This window comes from Microcebus murinus, chromosome 2 (assembly GCF_040939455.1).
Source record: "Microcebus murinus isolate Inina chromosome 2, M.murinus_Inina_mat1.0, whole genome shotgun sequence".
NCBI classification, from domain to species: Eukaryota; Metazoa; Chordata; class Mammalia; order Primates; family Cheirogaleidae; genus Microcebus; species Microcebus murinus.
In genome coordinates this window covers 74,941,188-74,966,041 of record NC_134105.1, presented here as the reverse complement: position 1 = coordinate 74,966,041, position 24,854 = coordinate 74,941,188, and the positions used below count along the sequence as shown (strand labels likewise).

At 36.9% G+C, this 24,854-nt stretch overlaps 1 protein-coding gene across 8 annotated transcripts in view; it reads right to left on the bottom strand.

Annotated features, from left to right (window-relative positions):
* Positions 1-24,854, bottom strand: part of CCDC18 (coiled-coil domain containing 18) — a 171,610-nt gene that overhangs the window by 35,921 nt on the left and 110,835 nt on the right. For 6 of the 8 annotated variants that reach the window (XM_020283117.2, XM_075999857.1, XM_075999858.1 and 3 more), the window contains one exon: positions 16,821-17,288. In XM_020283117.2, the coding sequence (XP_020138706.2) occupies positions 16,821-17,288 (468 nt within the window). Of the gene's footprint in view, positions 1-10,202; positions 10,360-16,820; positions 17,289-24,854 lie in introns of those variants that run through there. The other 2 variants (XM_075999855.1, XM_012790943.3) reach the window with 2 other exon arrangements.

Here is a 24,854-nt window from a genome sequence, read left to right as displayed (position 1 = left end):
GAAACAATTTATTATTTGTTTTCTACTTTCTTAATGTAGAAGCTTAAGTCACTGATTTGAGACCTTTTCTAATACGAGGGAACTTCAATTTTTGTGTAAAAATAGAATTAAAGGATAAAAATAAAAAATATAAATTTTATTTCTTAAGACATATTTATAGGTGATAATATCAGCCATTTAGTCCATCCTTAAAGAACTGAGAGTCCAGGGAATTTAACCATGTCAATGCAGTCTTTTTTACATTATTAACTGAAGAAAAATGGGTACCCTTTAAACATTTTTTAAGATTAAGAAACAAAAAGAAGCCAGAAGAAGCCAAATCAAGACTGTGAGGTGGATACCTAATGATTTCCCTTCGAAACTCTTGCAAAATTGCCCTTGTTTGATGAGATGAATGAGCAGGAGCATTTATCTTCAGAATAGTACTGGTAAAGCTACGTTTCATTTCCTGTTACAATTCTTTGAAGAAATGCTTCTGATCCCACTTGTTTAACATTTTCATCAAAAGCTCTGCTCTTGTCTATAGCTGATCTAGGAGCAACAGTTTTGACACTAATTGAATGGAAAATTTACTCAACTTAAATTTTTCAGTCAATTGTGTTCAGAGAACATACCTGGTATGTCTTAGACCCTCTTAGCTTGGAGGCCTGTTTTATAGTCTTGGTCTATCTTGGTAAATGTCCCCTGTGTAGTTCAAAAATATATTCTGCTGTTGTTGAGTGTTCTATAAATGTCAGGTCAAGTTGGTTTATGTTGTGTTCATGTATTCTATGTTCTTATTGTTTTTCAGGTTACTTGTTCTACCCATTACTGAGAGAGGGGTATTGAAAAATATAACTTCAATTCTGGATTTGTTTACTTGTCCTTCCTGTTCTATTAGCTTTTGAATCATATATTTTGAAGATCTATTATTAGGTACATAAACACTTAGGATTGATGTCTTCTGGATCGATTGACCCTTGACCATTAAGAAATGACCCTTGATATTTATTCTTTGTTCTGAAAACGATGTTGGTATTAATATAGTCACCCTAGATTTACCTTGATTAGCATTAGCATGATCCTATATTTTTCCATTTTTAATATATTTGTGTCTTGTCCTGCACTTAAGTTCTTATAGGCGGTGTTTTTTGTTCCTGGTAGGCTGCATATAGCTGAGTATTATTTCTTGATCCAATCTGATGATCTCTTTTAATTGAGATGTTTATGTCATTGACATTTAATGTGATTATTGATTTGTCTGCCTTTAGCTTACCATTTGCTATTTGTTTTGTATTTGTTCCAGTTATATTTTGTTCCTTTTTCCCCCTTTTTCTGCCTTCTTTTGGAATAATTACTTTTTATGGTTCCATTTTATTTCCTTCGTGGGCATATTTGTTAATCTCTTTGTTGTTTTATTTTAGTAGTTGCTTTAGGGCTTATAATATACATCATTAAACTTATCACAGTCTACCTTAAGGTGACATTATATCATTTCACTTATAAGAACCTCAAAACAGTATACTTCCATTTCTTTCCTCATAGTCCTTATGCTATATTATTATCACACATTCTACTTCCACATAGATTATAAACCCCACAACACACTACTATTTTCTACTTTAAACAATTCTTGTTTTTTTTAAGAAATGGGGTATTGCTCTGTCACCTAGGCTGAAGTGCAGTGGTACAATCATAGCTCACTGTAACCTCAAACTCCTGGGCTCAAGCGATCTTCCTTCCTCAGCTTCCCAAGTAGCTGGGACTATAGGTATAAACAACAATGCCCAGCTAATTAAAAAAAAATTTTAGAGGTAGGATCTTGCTACGTTGCCCAGGCTGGTCTCGAACTCCTGGGCTAAAATAATCCTTCCCCCTCAGCCTCCCAAGTAGCTGGGATTACAGGCACAAGCCGCCACACCTGGCTAGACAGTTCCTCAAAATTAAGCAGCTTAAAAAAGACAGAAGTTTATTTTCACTCATGTAATAGTCCAAGGAGAATGCTCTAGGTCACTAAGGCACTCAGGTTATTTTTATTTTGTTTTTCTGCCATTCCCTATGGTGTTTTCCTCATCTACATGGTTGAAGTTGGGTTACAGGCAATTCCAGCTCTTGGAAAGAAACAGACCTTGGAAGAGCATGTATATAAAATTTTGATGACCAGGCCTACAATGGCACACATCATTTCTGTTCTTGTTCTGTTGGCAAGAACTTAGTCACTAGGGAGGCTGAGAAATGTATTATATGGCCATGGGCCCAATTAAAACTCTGTTATTATAAAAAAAAATGGAAGAAGTGATTTTGGTGAAAAATTGTAGTTTCCACCACAGCATGGTTGTATGCTTTTCTCTAGCAATATATACAAACGCTTAAATATAGGGGAGAATAAAAAAGGACAATTAATGAATTCAGTAGTTTTCCCTTATAACTAAAAAAACCAGAAATCTCTTTTTTGTTTGTTTTGTTTTGGGACAGAGTCTCACTCTGTTGCCCGGGCTATAGTGCCATGGCGTTAGCCTAGCTCACAGCAACCTCAAACTCCTGGGCTCAAGCAATCCTCCTGCCTCAGCCTCCCAAGTAGCTGGGACTATAGGCATATACCACAATGCCTGGCTTTATTTTTATATATATATATATATATATATATATATATATATATATAGTGAAATTCAGCTATTCAATGTGTTTTGACAAATGTATACACCTGTGTATCTAACAACCTAATCAAGATATAGAACATTTCTTTCACTCCAGAAAGTTTTCTCCTACCTCTTTCCATTCAATTCTCTACCCTCTAGAGGCAATCACTGTTTTAGTTTCTATTATCATTGACTGTTTTTGTCTATTCTTGAAATTCATGTAGTAATTACTTTTACGTGTAATTTTTTTCCTTCAGTATGTTTTTGAGATTTATCCATTTTACTGTGTAAAACAGTAGTTATTTTTCCCCCCAGTATTTAGTTGTATGTATATTAAGTAGTTTATTTATTCTTTTACTGATGGACATCTGAGTTGTTTCCAGGTTTTGGCTAAAATTGAAAAAGGTACTATGAACATTAATGTGCAAGTCTTTTGGTAGACATGTATTTTCATTTCTCCTGGCTAAATATCTAGGAGTTGCATTGCTAGATCATATAGTAGTTGTATAATATTAAAAGGAACTATCAAACAATTTTACAAAGTGTTTCCAGATGCTCACTATCATTTGGTGTTGTTAGTCTTTTTAATACCAGCTATTCTAGTAGGTATTTCTTTGTGGTTTTAATTTTTATTTTCCTGATGACTGAAAATGTTTAACATTTTTAAATGTGCACATGACCATTTATACATATTCTTCTGTGAAGTGTCTGTTCAAGTCTTTACCTATTTTAAAATTAGGATGTCTTTTTATTATATTTATAGTGAACTCTTTATGAATCTTAGATATTTTTATAAGTCTCACTCAGTAGTTTGCCTTTTCATTTTCTTAATGGTGAGTTTTGATGAACACAAGTTTTGAATTTTGATCAAGTCCAGTTTATTAACTTTTTCTTTTATAGTTAGTGATTTTTGGGTTGTAAAAAATCTCCACCTACCCCAGGGTCATGAAGTTATTCTCCTATTTTTCTTCTACAAGCTTTATAGTTTTAGCTTTTATGATCCATCCTGACCTAATTTTTATATATAGTCATGTGCCATTTAACAACAGGGATACATTCTGAGAAATGTGTCCTTAGGTGATTTTGTTGTGTTAATAGCATAGAGTGTACTTACACAAATCTAGATGGTACCTACAATACACAGGCTACATGGTATAGCCTATTGCTTCCAGGGTAGAAACCTTTACAGCATGGTACTGTATTAAATACTGTAGGCAAATTTAAGACAATGGTAATTATTTGTGTATCTAAGTATTTCTAAACATAGAAAAGGTACAGTAAAAATATATTATAGTCATATGGGACCACTGTTGTATATGTGGTCTGTCATTGACCGAAATGTCACTATGTGGTGCATGACTATATAATATGAAGCAGGGATTGACGTTCTTTTCTCCAACTGTACCATCATTATTTGTTAAAGACTTTCCTTCCGGGCTGGGCACAGTGGCTCACACCTATAATCCTAGAACTCTGGGAGACTGAGACAGGTGGACTGCTCAAGGTCAGGAGTTCAAAACCAGCCTGAGCAAGAGTGAGATCTCGTCTCTACTAAAAATAGAAAGAAATTAGTTGGCCAACTAAAAATATATAGAAAAAATTAACCAGGCATAGTGGTGCATGCCTGTAATCCCAGCTACTCGGGAGGCTGAGGCAGGAGGATTGCTTGAGACCAGGAGGAGTTTGAGGTTGCTGTGAGCTAGGCTGACACCATGGCACTTTAGTCTGGGCAAGAGAGTGAGGCTCTGTCTCAAAAAAAAAAAAGACTTTCCTTTCAACATTGAATTACTTTGGTGCCTTGCTGAAAACCAGATAAATAAATATATATAATATATACTTATATATGTAAATATATATTAATTATATACAAAATGTAACTACATAATCTACTCTCTTCTATTGATATATTTATGGACTCTCCTTTTGGTTCTGTTGATATTGTAACTTTATAATTCTCAGGTAGTATAAGTCCTCCAAGTTTGTTATTTTTCCTATCCAAGTACTGACCAGGCCCGACCCTGCTTAGCTTCCAAGATCAGATGAGATCGGGCACGTTCAGGGTGGTATGGCCGTAGAGCAAGTTTGTTATTTTTCAAGATTATTTTGTCTATTCTATTTTATTTATTTTTATTTTTAATTTTTTTAATTTTTATTTATTTTTGTCCTTTTTTTTAATAAAAAGTCTTCAGTGGGATATTTTGTCTATTCTAGATCCTTGACATTTCCAATTAAATTTTAGAATTGAATTATTGATTTCTTTAAAAAAATATTATTGGGATTCTGTTTGGGTTTGCATTGAATCTATAGATTAATTTGGGAGAGATATGACATCTTAACAATATTGAATCTTCCCATTCATAAACATGGTATATATCTATTTAAGCTTTTGTTTTGGCAATGTTTTATAGTTTTTAGTGTACAGGCCTTCATGTTTTCCATTAAATTTATTCCTAAGTACTTTATGTTTTTTGATGCTGCTAAATATTTATTTTTATTTTCTAATTGTTGCTAGAAATATTTACACATTGACCTATATCCTGTGAGCTCGCTTGCTCACTTATTAGTTGTAATAGTTTGAAAATTCCTTAGGATTTTCTATATATGTAATCATGTCATCTGTGAATAAATATTTATGTCTTCCTTTATAATCTACTGGTCTTTTGTTTTTTCTTTCCAAATTGTATGGTATAGTAACACCAGTAAAATACTGAAGAGAAGTCATGAAAAGCAGACATCTTTGCCTTGTTCCTGATCTCTGGGGAGAAAGCATTAAATTTTTAAGCATTTAGTATGTTAGCTATAGATTTCTCATAAGTGTGATTTATCAGGTTGAAGATGGTCCTTGTATTTCTAATCTGTTGAGTTTTTATCAAAAATGGGAGTTGAATTTTGTCAAAAGCTTTTTCTGCATTCATTGAGATGACTATAAGTTTTTCCTCTTTATTTTGTTTATTCTGTGAGTTACATTAATTTATTTTTAAATATTTAGCCAACTTCAACTTATTGGGATAAGACCCACTTGGTAACACTCTTTTGATAAATCTCTGGATTTGACTTCATAATATTTTGTCAGGAATTTCTGTGTCCATGTCAGGTGTTGACAATTTTTTTTGTAAAAGGCCAAATAGTAAATATTTTAGGCTTTGTGTCCAAACAGTCTTTGTCACAACTATTCAATTTTGTTGCTATAGTACAAAAACAGCCATAGACAATATATGAACAATTTTCAAATCAGGGCCAGGCCACTTTTGCCTGAGGAATTTAGTATGTTAACCTCTGATCTATGTTTACACAAGGGAATACCTTCTTTTCACATGATGTTCTTGTTAGGTTTTCATATCATGGTTATGTTGGCCCCATAAAATGAGTTGTGAAGTTTTCCTTCCTCCCTTATTTTCTGTTTCTGTAAAATTGATATTATTTCTTCCTTGAGTGTTTGCTAGCCTTTACTGGTAAAACTATCTGGGCCTAAAGTATTCTTTATGGGAATGTTTTTAACAGCAAATACAATTTCTTTCACAGATAAAAGGATATTTAGATTTTTTAGTTCATCTGTGTTAGTTCTGGCAAGTTGTGTTGTTCAAGAAGTGTTCCATTTCATCTAAGTTGTCAAATTTAACTGCATAAAGGTGTTCTTAACATTCCCTAATCATACTTTTAAATGTCTGTAGGATTTATAATCATACCTCTGTTTCATTATAAATATTGGTAATTTGTATTCTCTTTCTCAGCTTGCTAGAGGTTTATCAATTTTATTAATATTTTCATTGAACCAACTTTTAGCTGTGTTAATTTTCTTTATTGTTTTCTGTATTACTGATTTCTGTTCTTACTTTCATTTTTCTCCCTTGTTTATATTTACTATAGATTTAATTTGCTCTTTATTTTTAGCTTAAGGTAGAAACTAGGACCACTTATTTTAAATCTTTTTTCTTTACTAATATAAGCATTTAAAGCCACAAATTTCCCTCTACTGCTTTAGCTGCATCTCACAAATTTAACTTTTGTATCTTTATTACCAATCAATTAAAATAACTTTTAAATTCCCTTTTTATATATTCTTTGACTAATGAGTTATGTGGCAGGTTGCTTAATATTTGAAGATTTTATAGATATGTTATTAACTCGTACTTAAATTACATTGTGGTCAGAGAACATATTGCAAGATAACTTCAGTCTTTTGAAATTCATTGTGACCTAAACTGTAACCCAGTATATGGTCTATCAACATTCTTGAAAAGAATGTATATTCTGTGGTTGTTGGGTACAGTAATCTTTAAATGTCAATTAAATCAAGTTGGTTGTTGGTGTTCAAATCTTCTATATCTTTACTGACTTTTTTTGTCTCTTATTTTTTCAATTACTTAATAATGGAAGTTAAATTCTCCCACTATGATTGTGGATTTTTCTATTTTTCTGTTTAGTTCTATTAGTTTTTACTTCATGTGTCTGAAGTCTGTTATTTGGTATATATACCTTGAGGAGTATGTCTTCTTATTGTCTGGATCCTTTTACCATTATGAAACATCCTTCTTTATCTCTGGCAATACTTCTTTTTTTGATGTCTACCTTGTCAGACATTACTTGGCCCTGAAATTTTCTTATGCTTATGGTTTGCCTGATATATCTTTTTTCCAATCTTTTTACTATCAATCTATTGCTGTCTTTACATTTTAAGTGTGTCTTACTATCTAATTGGAATTCTGCCTTCTTTTGGATCATCGTTCCCTTATATAAGGCTTTTTCTCTGTCTGTTTTTAAGATATTCTATCTTTGGTTTTCAGGATTTTCACTACTATATACCTAAGCAGGATTTTGTGTTTATCCTATTTAGGGTTTGCTGACCTTAGAAAATCTACAGGTTGTCATTTTTCACCAAATTAGGATAATTTCAGCCATAACTCTAACCACTTTTTTCTTGCCTCATTTTCTCTTTCTTCTCCTCTTAATATTTTCCCACAGGTCTTGGATGCTCTTTTCATATTTATTAAATCATTTTTTTATTTGTTTTTCAGATTGGATATTTTCTATTAATCTGCCTTCAAGTCAACTGACTGTTCCGTCATCTCCAATCTGCTGTTAAGCCCATACTGGAAATTTCCTTTCCTTTTCTCTTTCCTTTTCTTTCCCCTGTCCCTTTCCGTTTCCCTTTTCTACTTCGTCCCCTTTCTGTTTCCCTTCCCTGCTTTCTTTTTTCTCCCTCCCTCCCTTCCTTTCTTTCTTTTTTTAATTATGCCTCTTTATCCAGAAACACATACTGGGAGTTTTAAAATTTCAGATATCGTACTTTTTGTTTCTAGAATTTACATTTGGTTGTTTTATAACTGTTTCTATCTGTCTGCTAAGATTCCTCCCCATCTGTTCCCTCATTATGTCTATCTTTTCCTTTAAATCCTCAAATGGCTACAGTAGTTATATTACAGTCTTTGCTAACTCTAACACCTGTCTTAAGACACAAAATAAGCAAACCAATTAATCAAAAATAGAGATAGGAAAGCAGGTAAAGGAAATGGTAAGGAAAAATAACAAATTCAGTTTTGGATAAATTTAAAGTTTTCTTTTTAAAAAATATCTATAGGATATCCAACGAACTGTCTGGCCAACAACTAAAAATACAGGCAATATGCTTAGTTCAACTTAGCCAATATACTTAGGTCAACAACTAAAAATACAAGCAATATAACTTAGTTCAAATCTCAGCTGCTATATTTATAAAGCTATATGACCACAAGAAAATTATTTAACCTGTGTCTCTTCTATAAAAACATCATGATAAACAATAGATGCAACTATGTCAATCAAGTGGAATCAGGAAAAGATTAAACAAAATAATAAGTATATGCAATATAAGGAAACAGCATTTTCTTAATGGGTACGTAGTATAAAGATTTTTTTTTCTTTTTTTTTTTTCAAGGTGGGGGGAGCAGGAAACAGAAAGAATCAAAGGGATGAGGTGTAAGATATAAGAAAGAAGTGGGAGAATTGGAGAGAAATGCGCCTTTTGAGATATGAAGGAAGAAAAAATACGAATGTACGCTGCTAGAGGTAAGTCTAGAAAGAGAAAGATATTGAGGGAGAGTGTATCTGAAGATCTCCTATGAAGTATATGGCTATTTCTTGAGTGTGGGAGATGGAGCAAAGACAGTGGTTAAAAAGAATAATAAATGATTAATATACCGTGTTTCCCTGAAAATAAGACAGGTCTTATATTTATTTTTCCTCAAGAAGATACCCTAGTGCTTATTTTCAGGGGATGTGTTATTTTCCCCTCAAAGCCTCAGATTGCAGCATGCACAGGATGGCCGGGACCTGACAGGGGGAGCCGACCTTGTTGGTAGGTCTGCCTGCATTTTTCTGGTCACCTCTGGGATAGTAGCTGTCACGATGGGGCAGATGAGAAGGGCTGCTCATCTTCTTTACCGCAACAAAATGCACAGGTTGTGCAGATATGCCGCGTAGCCACGCCCATCATTAGGTTTTATTTGCGGGGGTAGGGCTTATATTGTGAAAATGCTTAGAAATCCTGCTAGGGCTTATTTTATGGGTAGGTCTTATTTTCAGGGAAACACGGTACTTGCAATGAGGAAGGAAAAGGAAGCTAAAAGGAAGAGGTTAAAGTTTGCTAAGAATTGTTAAGAGTCCAACTCAGATTGGAAACTATAAATTTATAAAGATATGAAATGTATATAGTGACTCTACTCATTACTGCTCAGTTCTCTATGAATAAGAAGTGACAAGGCATGTGGTAGAAAGACAAAGGACAAGGGAAATAAGGCTGCTGGCTGGGAAGACTCAATCAGTAACTTAACTCTTAAGGTTAAGTCACTAGAAAATAGCAAAAATACAAACTTTATTATACTTCTGACAAATAACTACAAATTCTGAGTTAGTATTGTTGAAATAGTACTATCCACATATTAATGGCTTTAATGTTTAACTGTCAGAAAAGATTAACTACATATTACTTTCTAAGAATATATTTATATTTCACAAATTCAATATTTGGTATAAAGACATCAAATCTGAACTCTTGAGAGATTTTCAAATTTGAAGGCTTAAATCAGTCATCTTGATTGTGCTATGTTATTTCTGTTCTTACCATAGAGCTACCATGTATAAATGGAGTCACTAAACCAAAGTCCATCTTTTTATACTTACAACAAATTAGTTACTTTAGAACATATAACTTTTATCCTTGTGTTAAATAGAATTCTACCTGTAAAACAGGAATGATAATAGCATCTACTTCATGGGGCTGTTATGAAGACTAAATGAGTTTAATAAATATCAATTGTCTAGAATAGTCCCTGATAAATAGTAAACACTCAACAAAATTCAGCCATTATTACCACAATTATAAACCTATGGCAGAATGACTTATAAATTCCTATTACTAATTTTAAAAACTAAGTACCATTAGAAAAATAAGCAAATAAATGATAGTCTGGCAATTTAAATTATTCAGTGTACTTATTATGCATTTTAACAATGATTTTTACATAAAAAACAAAGTAGCAACTTTAAACCAAAATATAATAAATAAAATGAATTAACTTTCTCTAAAAATAAAATTTTTAGAAGGGCTTTTAAAAAAAATATTGAAACATAAAATTTATTCAAAAGCAATATAATAACAGCTTCTATGAAGCATTAGCTATATATAGTAAGGAAATACAGCACAGTACCAAAAATTCCATTTTTTCATTATATCGATATCTTCTTTTAATTACAAATTTTCTCCCTGGAATAATGCAAAATAATAGATTAATACTTGTAATATTCTTATACTGATTTAGCATCAAAAATCCATTATAATAATCAGGAGAATAACTTAAAGCAAGAATGGGAAAATATTTAGTCAACTGAAAATGTGAATCAGAAAAAGTCAATAATGGACCACATGGATATAAAAGCAAATAATTCTGGTTTGGGGAGGTGGGTGTAAGTGTGAGGTTAAACTAAAGTGGTTTTAAATTCAAAACAGGGAACCTAAAAATAAGATATTTAGATATCAGTGTTATATTATGGTTTGAGTGAAGGCAGAATAAACAAGGATGAATGGCTACATGAAAATCAATGAAAAAGGGAGTGAAAAGAAGAAAAAATGGCAGAAAAGACAAAAGAGAAATGTTTGCATATAAAAGCAGCACAGGCTGGCTGTGGTGGCTCTGGGAGGCAGAGGCTGGTGGATTGCTCAAGGTCAGGAGTTCGAAACCAGCCTGAGCAAACCAGCCTGAGCAATAGCCAGACGCCATCTCTACTAAAAATAGAAATTAACTGGCCAACTAAAAATACATAAAAAAATTAGCCGGGCATGGTGGCGCATGCCTGTAGTCCCAGCTACTTGGGAGGCTGAGGCAGGAGGATCGCCTAAGCCCAGGAGTTTGAGGTTGCTGTGAGCTAGGCTGATGCCACGGCACTCTAGCAAGGGCAACACAGTGAGACTGTCTCAAAAAAAAAAAAAAAAAAAAAAAGCAATACAACACAGAGAAGTAGAAAAATAGAGGAAAAGGCCCAGGAGATTTTTAAAAACTATGGGTCAGGATGCCTGGATTATTTATTATCTCAGGACTCTAAATACTCCAATAGCTGTCCAGTGTTGGTGATTCCAGTGGACTGTATTCCTGTGAAAAACACAATTTTGTCCCTTTGTAATTCTATTTAAGCAAGTTAGAAGTTTAATTAGCTTCCCAATGAACCAAATGTCTGCATTCAAGTCTTAACCATATGTGAGTGTTACTGTGGCTTCAAAGAAGCTATTGATTCTGAAGTTGGGGGTTTTGATTGAGTTGACTGTTTTTAAAAAACTGTTTGGATTTTAATTGTGATGCAGAATTTATTGTAACAAACATTTGGTTTTGTACAGACATTATTTCCACTCTGGTGGATGGGCTCAATAAAGGTCATATTCTCCCCCTGCCCCCTCAAAAAAGGGTCAAATCTTCTTGTCATGCCTTTGTCCTTACTTGGGCTATGAATTTGAAAATGTTATCTTGTCCATTGCTTAAGAGTCCTTTAGACAAATTGGCTGATGAGTTAAATGGTATTCAGACACAGCCACCTGGTTTTACTTTTTTTTTATTGAGACAGAGTCTCACTTCATCACCCTGGCTAGAGTATAGTGATGTCATCATAGCTCACTGCAGCCTCAAACTCCTAGGCTAAAGTGATCCTCCTGCCTCAGTCTCCTAGAGTGCTAGGATTATAGCACAGGTGAGCGGTGGCTGACCAGGTGTGAGCCACTGCACCTGGTCTGGTTTTACTCTTGACAGAAGTGAAACTCACACCATGCATCAGAAACAAATATAATATTTGAGGACACCTTCAAATCAAACTTTTAAACTTCAGTCACTGACTATACCACAGAAAATGATTAACAGTGCAGATTAAATCTGAACATGGCAGATAAAGACAATTATAAAAAATTCTACTAAAGTTAAATGTGGCAGTGAAACACTTAAGAGCATGATAGCTAGGGCATAAAACTCTGTGGTGCTGCTGCTTCCCTTGGTATCCTAAACTCTTGCTTATGTTCATTAATGGTCAATCCAGGGCTGCTCTGGAGCTTTTGCATGAGCAACCATGAAAAGAGACAAGTAAATAACTGGGTAAATGTCAGACACATCTCACCCCTAATCAGACAAATTACTTTATGACATATTGAGTTTCTTCATAACATTTCATTTAAAAAACAGTTTCTTTGGCTTAAAAGAGTTCAAAAATCCTTCTTTTAAATTAGAGACCGATACGACATCATACTTAAGTGATGGGTGAAATAAGCTGAGTACCAGAACTAGCCTGTATATTGAGGCTCTACATCCCAATTTTAACACATTGACTGCCACACTAGAAAAAAATTTGTTTTCCTTGGGGCCACAGTGTTTTATTACAAAAATAGAATAAAAACTTTGAAAACAAAACGATCTTTTCTAATTTAATGAAAAATTCATTATTTTTTTATTGTTTTCTGTGCATGAGTTCTATGCAACTTGAAAAATAGTTCTCCCAAGGTAAAGAGATGGGTGAGTTACATATGCTTCATGAAACCCTGGGCTCAAAACTAGCATGAGTTAAATACAACTCACGTGGTGGTTAATGTGCTAAAGTATCTTTTATACCAAATATTACAAAGTGGTATACATTTATTAATGTGATGTACATATAAATGACCATGAAGCAGTTAAATAGTAAAAATCACAGCAAGTCAAAGTTTCATTCAACAGTAGCAGTCTTAGCTCTGAATTTTCTTACCTTCTATTAAAAAAAGGCAACAGTGATATTAGATAAGAAAAAAACAGAGGTCCTTCAGAAAAAGCAGAGATGTTTTCAGTAACCATTCCCTTAAGATTGGGGTGTAATATGTAAGCAGTGGCTATTAGAGAATTGAAGAAAATTCATAGATGAGCATTTGTCAAACACGGTTGCTAGAAATGACAAAAACAGAGCACTGAACAGAGTTCTAAGCAATCCAAAGAGCCAGTCCCCTCTATCCAAGACAAAATTAAGCCAACACAGATAATGTAATTGAGGCTCATGAGCTACAGGAATTTCATGTGAGCTTAAAGTTATAACTACTATAACAGTAAGTGGTGAATACATTTAAAACTCAGCAGAATATCACTGGCAATAAACAAAACTATGAGTATAGAATGTAACTTTGACTCGATTTTAAGAATACAGTTATTTTTTTTTTTTTTGAGACAGAGTCTCGCTTGTTGACCAGGCTAGAGTGAGTGCCGTGGCGTCAGCCTAGCTCACAGCAACCTCAAACTCCTGGGCTCAAGCAATCCTTCTGCCTCAGCCTCCCGAGTAGCTGGGACTACAGGCATGCACCACCATGCCCGGCTAATTTTCTATATATATTAGTTGGCCAATTAATTTCTTTCTATTTATAGTAGAGATGGGGTCTTGCTCTTGCTCAGGCTGGTTTCGAACTCCTGACCTCGAGCAATCCGCCCGCCTCAGCCTCCCAGAGTGCTAGGATTACAGGCGTGAGCCACCGCGCCCGGCTAAGAATACAGTTATTTTAAGTTTAACAACTGGCTACAGTATTTTGGATATTTTAATTTGGTACTGAATTTCCATGATAATTGAATAGGTGAAATCACTTGGAATATTCAAATGCATCTATATATTCCAATGACCTATAGAGTAAGAAATCATTCTTAGTTGTGTAGTTAACTTTTAAGTCCAATCCTCTTAATTGCTAACTGACTAAGCAATTGCAAGATCAAATTGCATAATTAGTACTAAAGAAAATACAAATATAATTATGCAAATAATATAGCATAGTGGGTAAGGGCAGGGACTTCCTTAATCTATATAAGGAAGATAAAAACAGTGCTCACTATAATAAAAGAACTATAAGGTACTATTATTTGGCACTATTAGGTTAATAATAGTACCTTTCACAGGTAATATCACAAGGTTGTTATAAGGATTAAATGAATTAATTTATGTAAAGCATTTAGAATAGTGCCTGACATATAGTAAGGGCTATGTATTGTTATGATCCATTGCATTCTGTCACTGTATTTATCAAATTTATCCTGTATAAATTAGGTTCTATTTTTAACAAAAATAGACTCTTGCACACCTTTGACTGCAAAGGTCATTGGAACGGAGCAGAGGTTCTTAAATGGAGCAGTACTGTCATTTAGGGAATATTCTAGAAATTTGTGAGGGGACTTTTGGGTTGTCACTATGATAGAGGAGAAAGGGACATCCTGATTCTGGCACACAATGGGCAGGGACAAACGATGCCAGATGTCTTATATTTTGCAGGGTTGTTCCACGTGACAAACGTATATAACTGGCAATTCTACTAGACTTTGTTAATCTACTTATGCTTTCCCACTAAGATAACTATTCATATTTCATATGCCTTCCCTGTTCTTAAACCTCTCATACCTTACCCAGTCTTAGCTAATAACCCTGACTTTTATTTCAATAAGAAAATAAAAGCAATCAATAAAGAAATTCTTCTCCTAACAACAAATTTTCAACCCACATATTCTGCCTTCCTTCTTACAGTAGATGACCTGCCCTGTCTTTTCTTTGAGACCAAATTCTCTACTTCTCTCCTGGATCCTATCTAAGCTTCCCTTAAGAATTTTACTTTTCCTACTCTCTGTCCTGAATTATCAGTTTCCTTGTCTACTCAATCATTCCTATCAACACACAACAGCTGTTTTTTTTAAATCTCTGATCCTAAAAACAAAATAAAAAATGCCCCCTTGACATCACATATCCCTCATTTCTCTGCTTTACTCTTTATCAATAGTTATCTAATTCTTGGTGTTTCTATTTCCTGTCTTCCTATTCTTTGCTAAACCTACTCTATATCAGGCTTTCATTCCCATTATTACTCATTCTTATGAAGGTCATCAATAGCTTCAACATTACCAAATATGATAGTCAATTGTCAATCCTCTATTTAGTAACATTTGGCACAATTGATCTCATCTTTCTTCTTCAAACACATTGTGAGATATTACACTCTCCTGAGTGTAATATCTCAGTTACCTTTATTAGATCTTTAATTTCTTGAATGCTAAAAAAATATGCTAAAAGTGAAATTTTGGCCAGGAAAGCCTGATAAAATCTACAGTTGTGTTTAAAACTACAGTTGTATTTATTATATATCACTTATTCAGCCATTTAATTTGTTCAATAAATACTTATTCAGCATCTACTACATATCAGGCACTAGAAATATAGAAATGAAATGACCAATACCCTGTCTACATGGAGCTCACATTTTAGTGGGGGAGATAACTCATAAACAAGTAAATAGATATATACTCCAATGCCAGGCAAAAGTAAGTGTTATGAAGAAAAGCTGACTCAACAATTTTTCTTTGTCTTAGATACATTTTACAAAACTTTTTAAGGCTGGGCATGGTGGCTCATGGTGGCTCACACCTGGAATTCTAGCACTTTGGGAGGCTGAGATGGGAGGAGCCCAAGAGTTAGAGACCAGCTTGAGCAATAGTGAGACCTCATAGCTACAAAAAATAAAAAAATTAGCTGGGCATGTTGGTGTGCAACTATAGTCCCAGCTACTTGGGAGGCTGAGGCAGGAGGATCACTTGAGCCCAGGAGTTGGAGGCTGCAGTGAGATACGATAATGCCACTGCATTCTAGCCCAGGCAACAAAGTAAGACCCTGTCTCAAACAAAATAAAATAGAAATCTACAAAAGCTGAAGAAAAGAGGCTACTAAATTTGTTTATAAGAAGATTTTTTTTGTGCCTTTCAAGGAAACAGTTCAGTGCATTTAATATTCAAGAGCCCAATATAGTAAGTTACAGAGTAGGAAGGGTAGTAAAGAGGTAGCAACAATGGACATGAATAGAATATGAATTTAAGATGCCAGGAAAGAAGATAATAAAGAAGGCAAAAGATGTGGGTTAAATGAGGAAGCACAGTAGCAAAATAGGCAACAGTATTGAAGACTTGAAAGTACATGTTCAAGGGATTGTCCCTAAATAAGAACAGGGATACATCTTTATCTTGAAGAGAAAAGGAAGAAGGGAAGATGAATATAAGGAAATATTTTAGGGTAAAAAGTTATAAGGATGAGGGAAGTTGGCCTTATTCATGCTTTTAAATAATGGCTAATCAGCAAATCAACTTTCCAAAGGTCAATGATATCCAACAATAACTTATTCTGATACACAAAGCACAAGTGAACAATAAATTATGACGAAGTTATGTAAACATTCACATTAGAATCTACTTTCTCTTGATTCCTCTTAGTGCATATTTCTTCTTCCTACTTTTCATTCTACTTCCTGCTCTATCTCCCTCTCCCCCTATTTTCTCACATATTATCTACAGAAGTATATATTTTTTAGTATTAGTTATACTTAATGTGTAAAATTTAAAATCTTCCTTTTTCAAATATTAATTTTTTTCTTAGAAACTTTTAAGTTATTTTTCTGTGAATTTTAGGTCCTTTTTAAAAAAGATTTTTGGTTTTCCCAATTAACAGGTGTCTACCATTAAAGAAGAGTACATTTTTTTCTATTCCTTTATAATACTTACATTATATGGCTATTATTGACCTAAGATAAACACATACAAACAGGATTTTCATGACATGGCATGATTCATTTAAATATATAAATTTCCCACCAAATAATAAAACAATATTCTTTGGAGACAAAGTATTACAACTTATAATGTATGAAACACATACCTGAGTTAAACCAGCACCTGTTTGCAGAGAAGACTTTTTCAACAGTTTTACTTCTTTATTTATGTATCTTAGCATTCCACTAAGAGTACTAAAGTCATTATTTTCAGAACTATCATCTTCTAGGTTATATTTGAGAGGTTTAAATGAGTCTGACTGCATATAAGTCAGATCCTTATTGCTTTCTTCTAATGCTGAAGGCTGTTCTAATTGCATTTTCTTTAAGTCCTGCAGTAATTCTTCAGAAAGATCTTCATCATAACGAGTTTTGAAACTAAGGTCACTGGCACTAATAGAGCGACGTAGTTTTCTACACTTGAAAAAAGATGTGTAAGAATGTTGAGCAAACTTTGGATCTTGAATATCAGGCATAATTTCTGTTGGAGGTGTAAATGAGGCTGGTAGACACTTGATGTCTTCTGCCCTTTCATGTCCAGAAATTTTGGCTTGTAATCTGGTTAATTCTGATTCCTGTAGACAAATTGGTACATATTATAGTAGGTGCTTAATATATTTTTGTTAAATAAATGAACTACATAGAAAATCAGACTCTTAGACGTGTAAGGCTGGTGGTGGGCCCCCCTCCCCTCCCTAGATCAAAAAGAAAAGGCTCATGAGACCAGACCCACCAAGGACAAACTGCCAGGCCCCGCTGAGAAAAACCATACCCAGATGTCCACCCAGATAAGAAAGTTTTGGCTCCTGGATTCCGCAAATGCTGCCAGCCCCTCCTATTTCTCAATGACCACCAAAGGTCACCCCGGCTCTTCCCACCAAAAGTTCCTGGCCCACCCCAAACAGTATAAAAGGCCACACCCCCTCTACACCTCCCCCCAAATGGATGTGACTTCTGGGGCCCTCCCTCTCTTGTGACCCAAGAACGTTGACTGGGAGCACATAATAAAGCCACGTTGTTTGGCCCCACTCTTTCTTTCTGTCTTTTTCCGTTGGAAAACTTTACATTTGGTGCTGAAACCTGGGAGGGGAGTATTGGCCGCTCTGGCCTGCCTCAGGGCTGTGGTCGTGCCGTCCCTTCTCATGTCTTCCTGACCTCGTACCGAGACCACCACGGGACTCCTGTCGACTTATTGGCCTGGGTAAATCCGTCTGCCCTTGTGGTCCCAGCCCAATGTGTCCATTCCAGGGTCTCTTTCATAAAACCTTGGGCCCAAGTCAGAGATCCTCCACCATAAGGACCTGAGTGTCTCAGGGATGCCTGACCTCCTCAGTCAGTCCTTCCATCCATGGACCTGAGTGTCTCGGGGATGCCAGAGCCCCTTAGTCAGTCCTTCCATCCATAAGGCCCTGAGTGGCTCAGGGACACCTGATCCTCTAAGTCAGTCCTTTCCAAGGCTCAGAGCCTTCTCTCCAAGGCCTGATCGGTGACCTGGTATGCCGGCTCCCCAATCTCATCCTTTCCTCATTGGACTAGGACACCATGGGCAGTCAACCCTTCAAAATCAAATCTAGCACACCTGTAGGCTGTCTCTTAGCCAGTCTTACAGCCCTGGGCCTCAAGCCTGATATTCAGCCCAAGTGACTCATTTTCTATTGTAATACTGGCTGGCTGATGTACAAATTAGACAACAGGTCACAGTGGCCTAAAAATGGGATTTTCGATTTCAACATCTTACAAGATCTCAATAACTTTTATCACCGAAATGGCAAATGGGGGGAGATCCCTTATGTCCAGGCTTTCTTCTACCTGCACTCTTGTCCTTCCTTCTGTCAGACCTGTGACCCCTCCTATCCTCCTTGCGAGGAGTCCTCCTCCATCCTTGGCCTCTTCCACCTCTCAGCTGAAGGATCCATTAGAAACCTCTTCCACCTTTTCTGACCTGCCTGACTCCCTCACTTCTCCCCCTGGTCAGCCTACACCATATCTGAGTCCTCCTCCTCCTAGTGCCCCACCGTCCTCTGCTACTGCTCACACTGGCTCTCTGCCAACGTCCCCTGTCAGTCACCACACTCAATCCCATGTGGGACCCTCAGACCAAACTCTCCTCTGTCTCCTGCGAGAAGTAGCCAGTGCTGAAGGGGCCGTACGTGTATATGTTCCCTTCTCCCTTTCTCATCTCTCTCAGATTGAAAAGCATTTAGGCTCTTTCTCTAATGACCCCACGGCCTACACCAAAGAATTCTGCTGTCTTACACAAGCATATGATTTGACCTGGCATGACATTTTTGTTATTCTGGCTTCTACTCTTACTACTGACGAAAAGAAACGTGTCTGGACAGCAGCTCAGGTACATGCCAACCAAGTCCATCTAACGGACCACCATGCGGGTGGGGGGCCGAGGCTGTCCCACGCAATGAGCCAGGGTGGGAATACTAGCTAGATACCCCCGCCAGCCGAGATAGTAGAACCCACCGAGATTGCTGCTGCAATGCATTCTTGCTGGCCTCCAGGCCGCTGCCTATCGGGCCGTTAATTATGATAAAGCTTAGAGAAATCACTCAGAAGACAGATGAAAACCCCGCGGCCTTCCTCAGCCACCTTATGGATGCTCTCATCCCATATACCCCCTTAGACCCTACTTCCCCAGCAGGGGCACCGTCCTTGCAACTCACCACCCAGTCCTCCTCCGACATTAGACGCAAACTTAAAAAGGCAGAAAAAGGCCCTCAGACCCCTATCTGAGACCTGGTAAACATGGCATTTAAAATCTTTAATTCCAGAGATAAACAGGCAGAAGCCCAAAGGGAAGCCCGTGTCCACCAAAAGGCACACCTACAAGCCCAAGCCTTGGTTGCAGCCCTACAGCAGGTGGGGCCTGAAAAGCCATTGACCTCGTCTAAAGCAACCAGCTGCACTCTGCTGGGCACCTGCTTCAAGTGTGGTAAGAAAGGGCCAATCAGTGCCCACAGCCACGTCAGCCCACTAAACTTTGTCCAGCCTATGGTCAAGAGAGACACTAGAAGAATGATTGCCCCTTGGGACAAATGTCCAGAGGGTCAGTCCTTCCACCCCTAGACCTGCCGTTGACGATTTTGGGCTTGGCTGCAGAAGACTGACGAAGCCCCGGCTCTGCGACCCCCATCACCCTTGCCGAGTCCAGGGTAACAATCAAGGTAGCGGGTAAGACCGTGTCCTTTCTGGTTGACAGAGGGGCTACATACTCTGTCCTGCCTTCTTTTTCAGGCCCTACTTATCCTTCCCAGGTGTCGGTCATGGGTATTGATGGCAATCCCTCTCAGCCCCCCACCACCAGTCCTCTGAAATGTCTTATAGACGACCGTCCTATCACACACTCCTTCCTTATCATGCCCTCCTGTCCCGTTCCACTTTTAGGAAGGGACTTATTAGCCAAATTAGGCACCATACTCCACTTTTCCTCAGGAACATCCGCCCTTCTCCTTCTATCCTTCTCTTCAGATTCCTCACCCCCACATCCCTGGATCTCATTGTTGACCATCAACGGGCTCTTCATGATCTCCAAATACCCACGACCACTAAACAAATTCACCTTCCTCGGGTTCGTTGGTTTCTTCTGACACTGGATCCCCAACTTTTCTCTCCTTGCTAAACCCCTCTATGAGGCAGCCCGTGATGCCTCTGCTGGCCTTTTACTAAACTCCCAAGCTGTCTGCCGCACGTTTCTAAAACTTCATGACACTCTACTCCAGACACCACCTCTAAGACCCCTTCATCCTAAAAAATCCTTTTACCTCTACACAGATGAGCGCCAGGGCCTGGCCCTCAGTCTCCTTGCCCAGACTTTAGCCTCCTGGAACCCACCCACCTGTACTCCAGTGGCTTATTTACCCAAACAACTAGATACCAAGGTTCGCAGCTGGCCACCTTGCCCTCGGGCACTGGGCGCAGCAGCCTCTTTCACCAGGGAAGCACTAAAGCTTTCCCTAGGACAGGATCTACATGTCTTTTCTACCCTCGCCTTCCTAAACTTCTCAGCTCTAGTCCTTAATATCTCCCACTGTTTCCTCTATGCCTCCCTTCAGTGACCCCTGCTAGCTGCTGTCCCTCTAAACTATTCTAAACCCCAAACGACTCCCTCATCGGCTCCCTCATGCTCCACTCCGCTCACTCGCATTCCCCTTTAGGAACCTGAGCCTATAGGCCAACCCTATACAGATCGCGTGTGCTTTTTCACCTCCCACACTGACCCCAACCTACAACTTCATGGACACTGCCTTACCAACCATACTGTGACCAAAACCACTTCCTCTGCTCTGGGACAATTCTTCTGATCCAACAGAACACTCACTTGCTGCATGAATACATCTACCCCGGGTCCTTGTTTCCCTGTCATGATGGTCCCTCAATTAACTCTATATGGTGACTCTGAATTCAGATGGCTTCTCCTAGGGCCCCAGCCGAGACAAGCCATCTTTCTACCTGTCATGGTGGGTCTCGGCCTGGCCTCTTCCATTGCACCCTCAGGGCTCACAGGAGGTGACCTTGGCCACAGTGTCGTTCCTGCCTAAGATTTTGCAGATCACCTACAAATCACCCTGGAAATCACTTCTTCCTCGCTGCTGGCCTCACTACAAAGACAACTAACGTCATTGGCTCAGGTAACTCTCCAAAATCAAAGAGCATTAGATCAGCTGACGGCTGAAAAAGAAGGAACCTGCCTTTTCCTTCGTGAAGAATACTACTATGTCAACGAGTCGGGCCTTACAGAACAGAACATAGACAAACTCATCAACCTGAGTAAAGACGTACACAACCGCTGCCGCCAGAATGTATGCCCCTTCAGCTGGATACAATCCCCTTTGGCTACCTACCTATTACCACTAATAGGACCCACTGTCATCATCTGCCTAACCTTTCTCTTTGCTCCCTGTTTTTTACAGTTCCCCCAGCACCGCCTACAGAGCTGTTACGAGTGACAGTAAACCAACTACTTCATCCGTACTCCCCACCACCAACTACCCCTCCACCAGCCAACCCCAGCCTATAGCACCTAACTACGCCCCCTCCTAGCAGGAAGTAGTCAGAAAGAGTGGCGCCCATCATAACCAAAAGGCCGAATGTAAGGCTGGTGGCAGGGCCCTTCTCTAGATCAAAAGAAAAGGCTCATGAGACCAGACCCACCAAGGATAAACTACCAGGCCCCGCTGAGAAAAACCAAACCCAGATGTCCACCAGCCCCTCCTATTTCTCAATGACCACCAAAGGTCACCACAGCTCTTCCCACCAAAAGTTCCTGGTCCACCCCAAACAGTATAAAAGGCCACACCCCTTCCAAACAGATGTGACTTCTCGGCCCCCCCTTGGGACCCAAGAACCTCGTCTGGGAATGCATAATAAAACCACATTGTTTGGCCCCACTCTTTTTCCCTCTCTGTCTGTTTCTTTCACCACCGGAAAACTTTACAAGAGGTTATCTAAGTCAACTTTTGTCCCAGTATAGGAATTCTTTTTATAATTCCTGAGACTTTCCAAGCTCTATTTAAACTCTTTATTATTTAAGATAGCTTCGCTTTGGAACAACACATATGTTCATTTGAAATATGATTAAAGTAGTCTAAGGTATTCCATGAAAACTAGATTTTCCTTAAGGAATTTTCTTAGTGTTAATTACAATATCAATTTCTATTCAAGATTGAAATCTTACATCTAAAAACTTCTCTGCAAAAGTATAAAGGTACACTATCTTTTGTTAATCTGATACATACATGACACAAAAAGACTTCCTTCAGAATTTCTAACAGGAAATAAATGTATATTAGCTATCTGTTTTATATATCCTCCTTATAAGAAAGTTTTATTATACTAGAAATTTTTCAAAGAGAAAACTCTAATAAAGTGATTAATAATATTTAATAAATCAATGCTTATTTAAATAAATTTTTCATTTCTATTATTTTTCCATATCTTTCATTTGAGTTCTCTGACTCAACTTTGGGATCCTAGGAATGAGAATGCATACACTAAAAAACTAAAAAAAATGAAGAGATGACATTTTCGTTTTAATAGCTAAATAATATAAACATAGTAGTCTCCTATTCAAATACATTCTTGTTTTCTTAAAGGTATCCATAAGATATATATTTTTAAATCAGTCACTTTTAATCTGATAGTTTCTGTTCTTAAGTTTGGTGTCTAAAAGTACTGTATTTATAACTAAAACTGTCATAACCACAGAGTGCATTACAAAATGGAAGTTTAACATGCATATTTCAATTCTTTCATATCATCATATCACTTTATCTAGATAAACTTAATTTATATTATTTATAAGTGGCTAGAGTGTTAATGTTTTGTAGTAAACTCTACATTCACATTCTTATAATCATGATTAATAAAGTAGTTATAGGCCATGCGAAGTGGCTCACGCCTGTAATCCTAGCACTCTCGGAGGCCCAGGCGGGCGGATCGTTTGAGCTCAGGAGTTCCAGACCAGCCTGAGCAAGAGTGAGACACCGTGTCTACTAAAAATAGAAAGAAATTAACTGGACAACTAAAAATATATAGAAAACAAACAGCTGGGCATGGTGGCACATGCCTGTAGTCCCAGCTACCCAGGAGGTTGAGGCAGGAGGATCGCTTTGAGCCCAGGAATTTGAAGTTGCTGTAAGCTGGGCTGATGCCACAGCACTCTAGCCAGGGAAACAAGAGTGAGACTCTGTCTCTAAATAAATAAATAAATAAATAAATAAACTAGTTATGGCGTTGACATAGAATAGGGTTATGTACAGCTAGAGTTATTTTTTTCACCTCTTATGCACTATCTAGCCATAATTGAGATGTGGTATCTTAGGTGAGTATTATAAGATTCCATTTAACTTACAGTTTACACATAACTTTTATAATGTAGTATACTGAATACATTAAACATAATTCAATATTTTCTTAGGACTCAAAGAAGCTCATTATTGTGACCCTATATTATTACATAATGATGCCTTCAGGGCTCTCAGAAAATGGTCTTTGCCCTTGTCCCAGTTACCCTAAAAAATTAGGGTACTAGTTAGGGTACTACAGAAAGTGAACTTTGCCTCAAACACTGTTCTTTCTTCTCCTCACTTCTGATTTTGTTCTCTTTCATTTACTGAGGCTGTGAATGAAACTGCTTTCTATTATTTATAACTACTTCTAATCATTACAGTTATGCCTGCTTCAATAGAAGTTATGCCTCTTCTATTAGCCTCTCTCCATTTCTCTCTCTTGTCTTCCCCAACTCCTGTTCAGTCTAGACTTTAGTGCCAGTTGATACTGACTTTGAGAGCTCCTGTCAAACAATGCAGAAATTCTACTTTCTGACTGGTATATTGGCTATTCCCAGTACATGTTCTAAGATTTCTATATCTATGGTTCATTTAAGAACTGTTGCTATTTAGCCAGTATTTTAGTAATTTTCTAAGTAGTTGAACTTAAAGATCTTCTGAATAATTGATACGTGCAATCTAATTGTATTTGTCTCATTGGTAGTATCCAACAAGTGAGTAGCAGAGACAACTACTGTGACAAAGAATACAATGTAGAATGTTAATTTTTCAGGGTCAATTTTTCACAATGAAGCTTTGTAATTTTGTACAAATGCTGTAAACCTCCAGAACACTAAGAATATTTTCATAAAAGCATTAATAGAGTACTCAACCTAAATATTAAAATTTTAGCCTATGTCTATTCAGCTTTTCTCTGGTACTGTGACTATCAAAGGAATTTAAGTGCTCAGCTTAGTAACTAGAAATATTCCTAACATTAATTGGTCGAGTTTTTTTCATTTTCAATACCTTCCATTTTGCTATAAAATCACTTACTGCTTCATAACTATCTGTTCTTTTTTAAGGGCTTCACAGATAATTTTACCCTGTATACTGGCAATTTTTAACCAATGTTAACTTTTTTAATCTCTATGCATCGATACTAATATTAATTTCAAATTGTAGATAAAACTGCCATGATCAATAGAGGTGAATAAGTAGCAATAGGCTATTTTAAAAATGATGTTTCTTGAACACCATAGTTTTAGGCTAAAGAAAAAAAATAAAAAAAAAATTAAAAAAAAAATTAAAAATAAAAATGATGTTTATATTAAAATGCAGGAAAAAATTCTGAATATAATA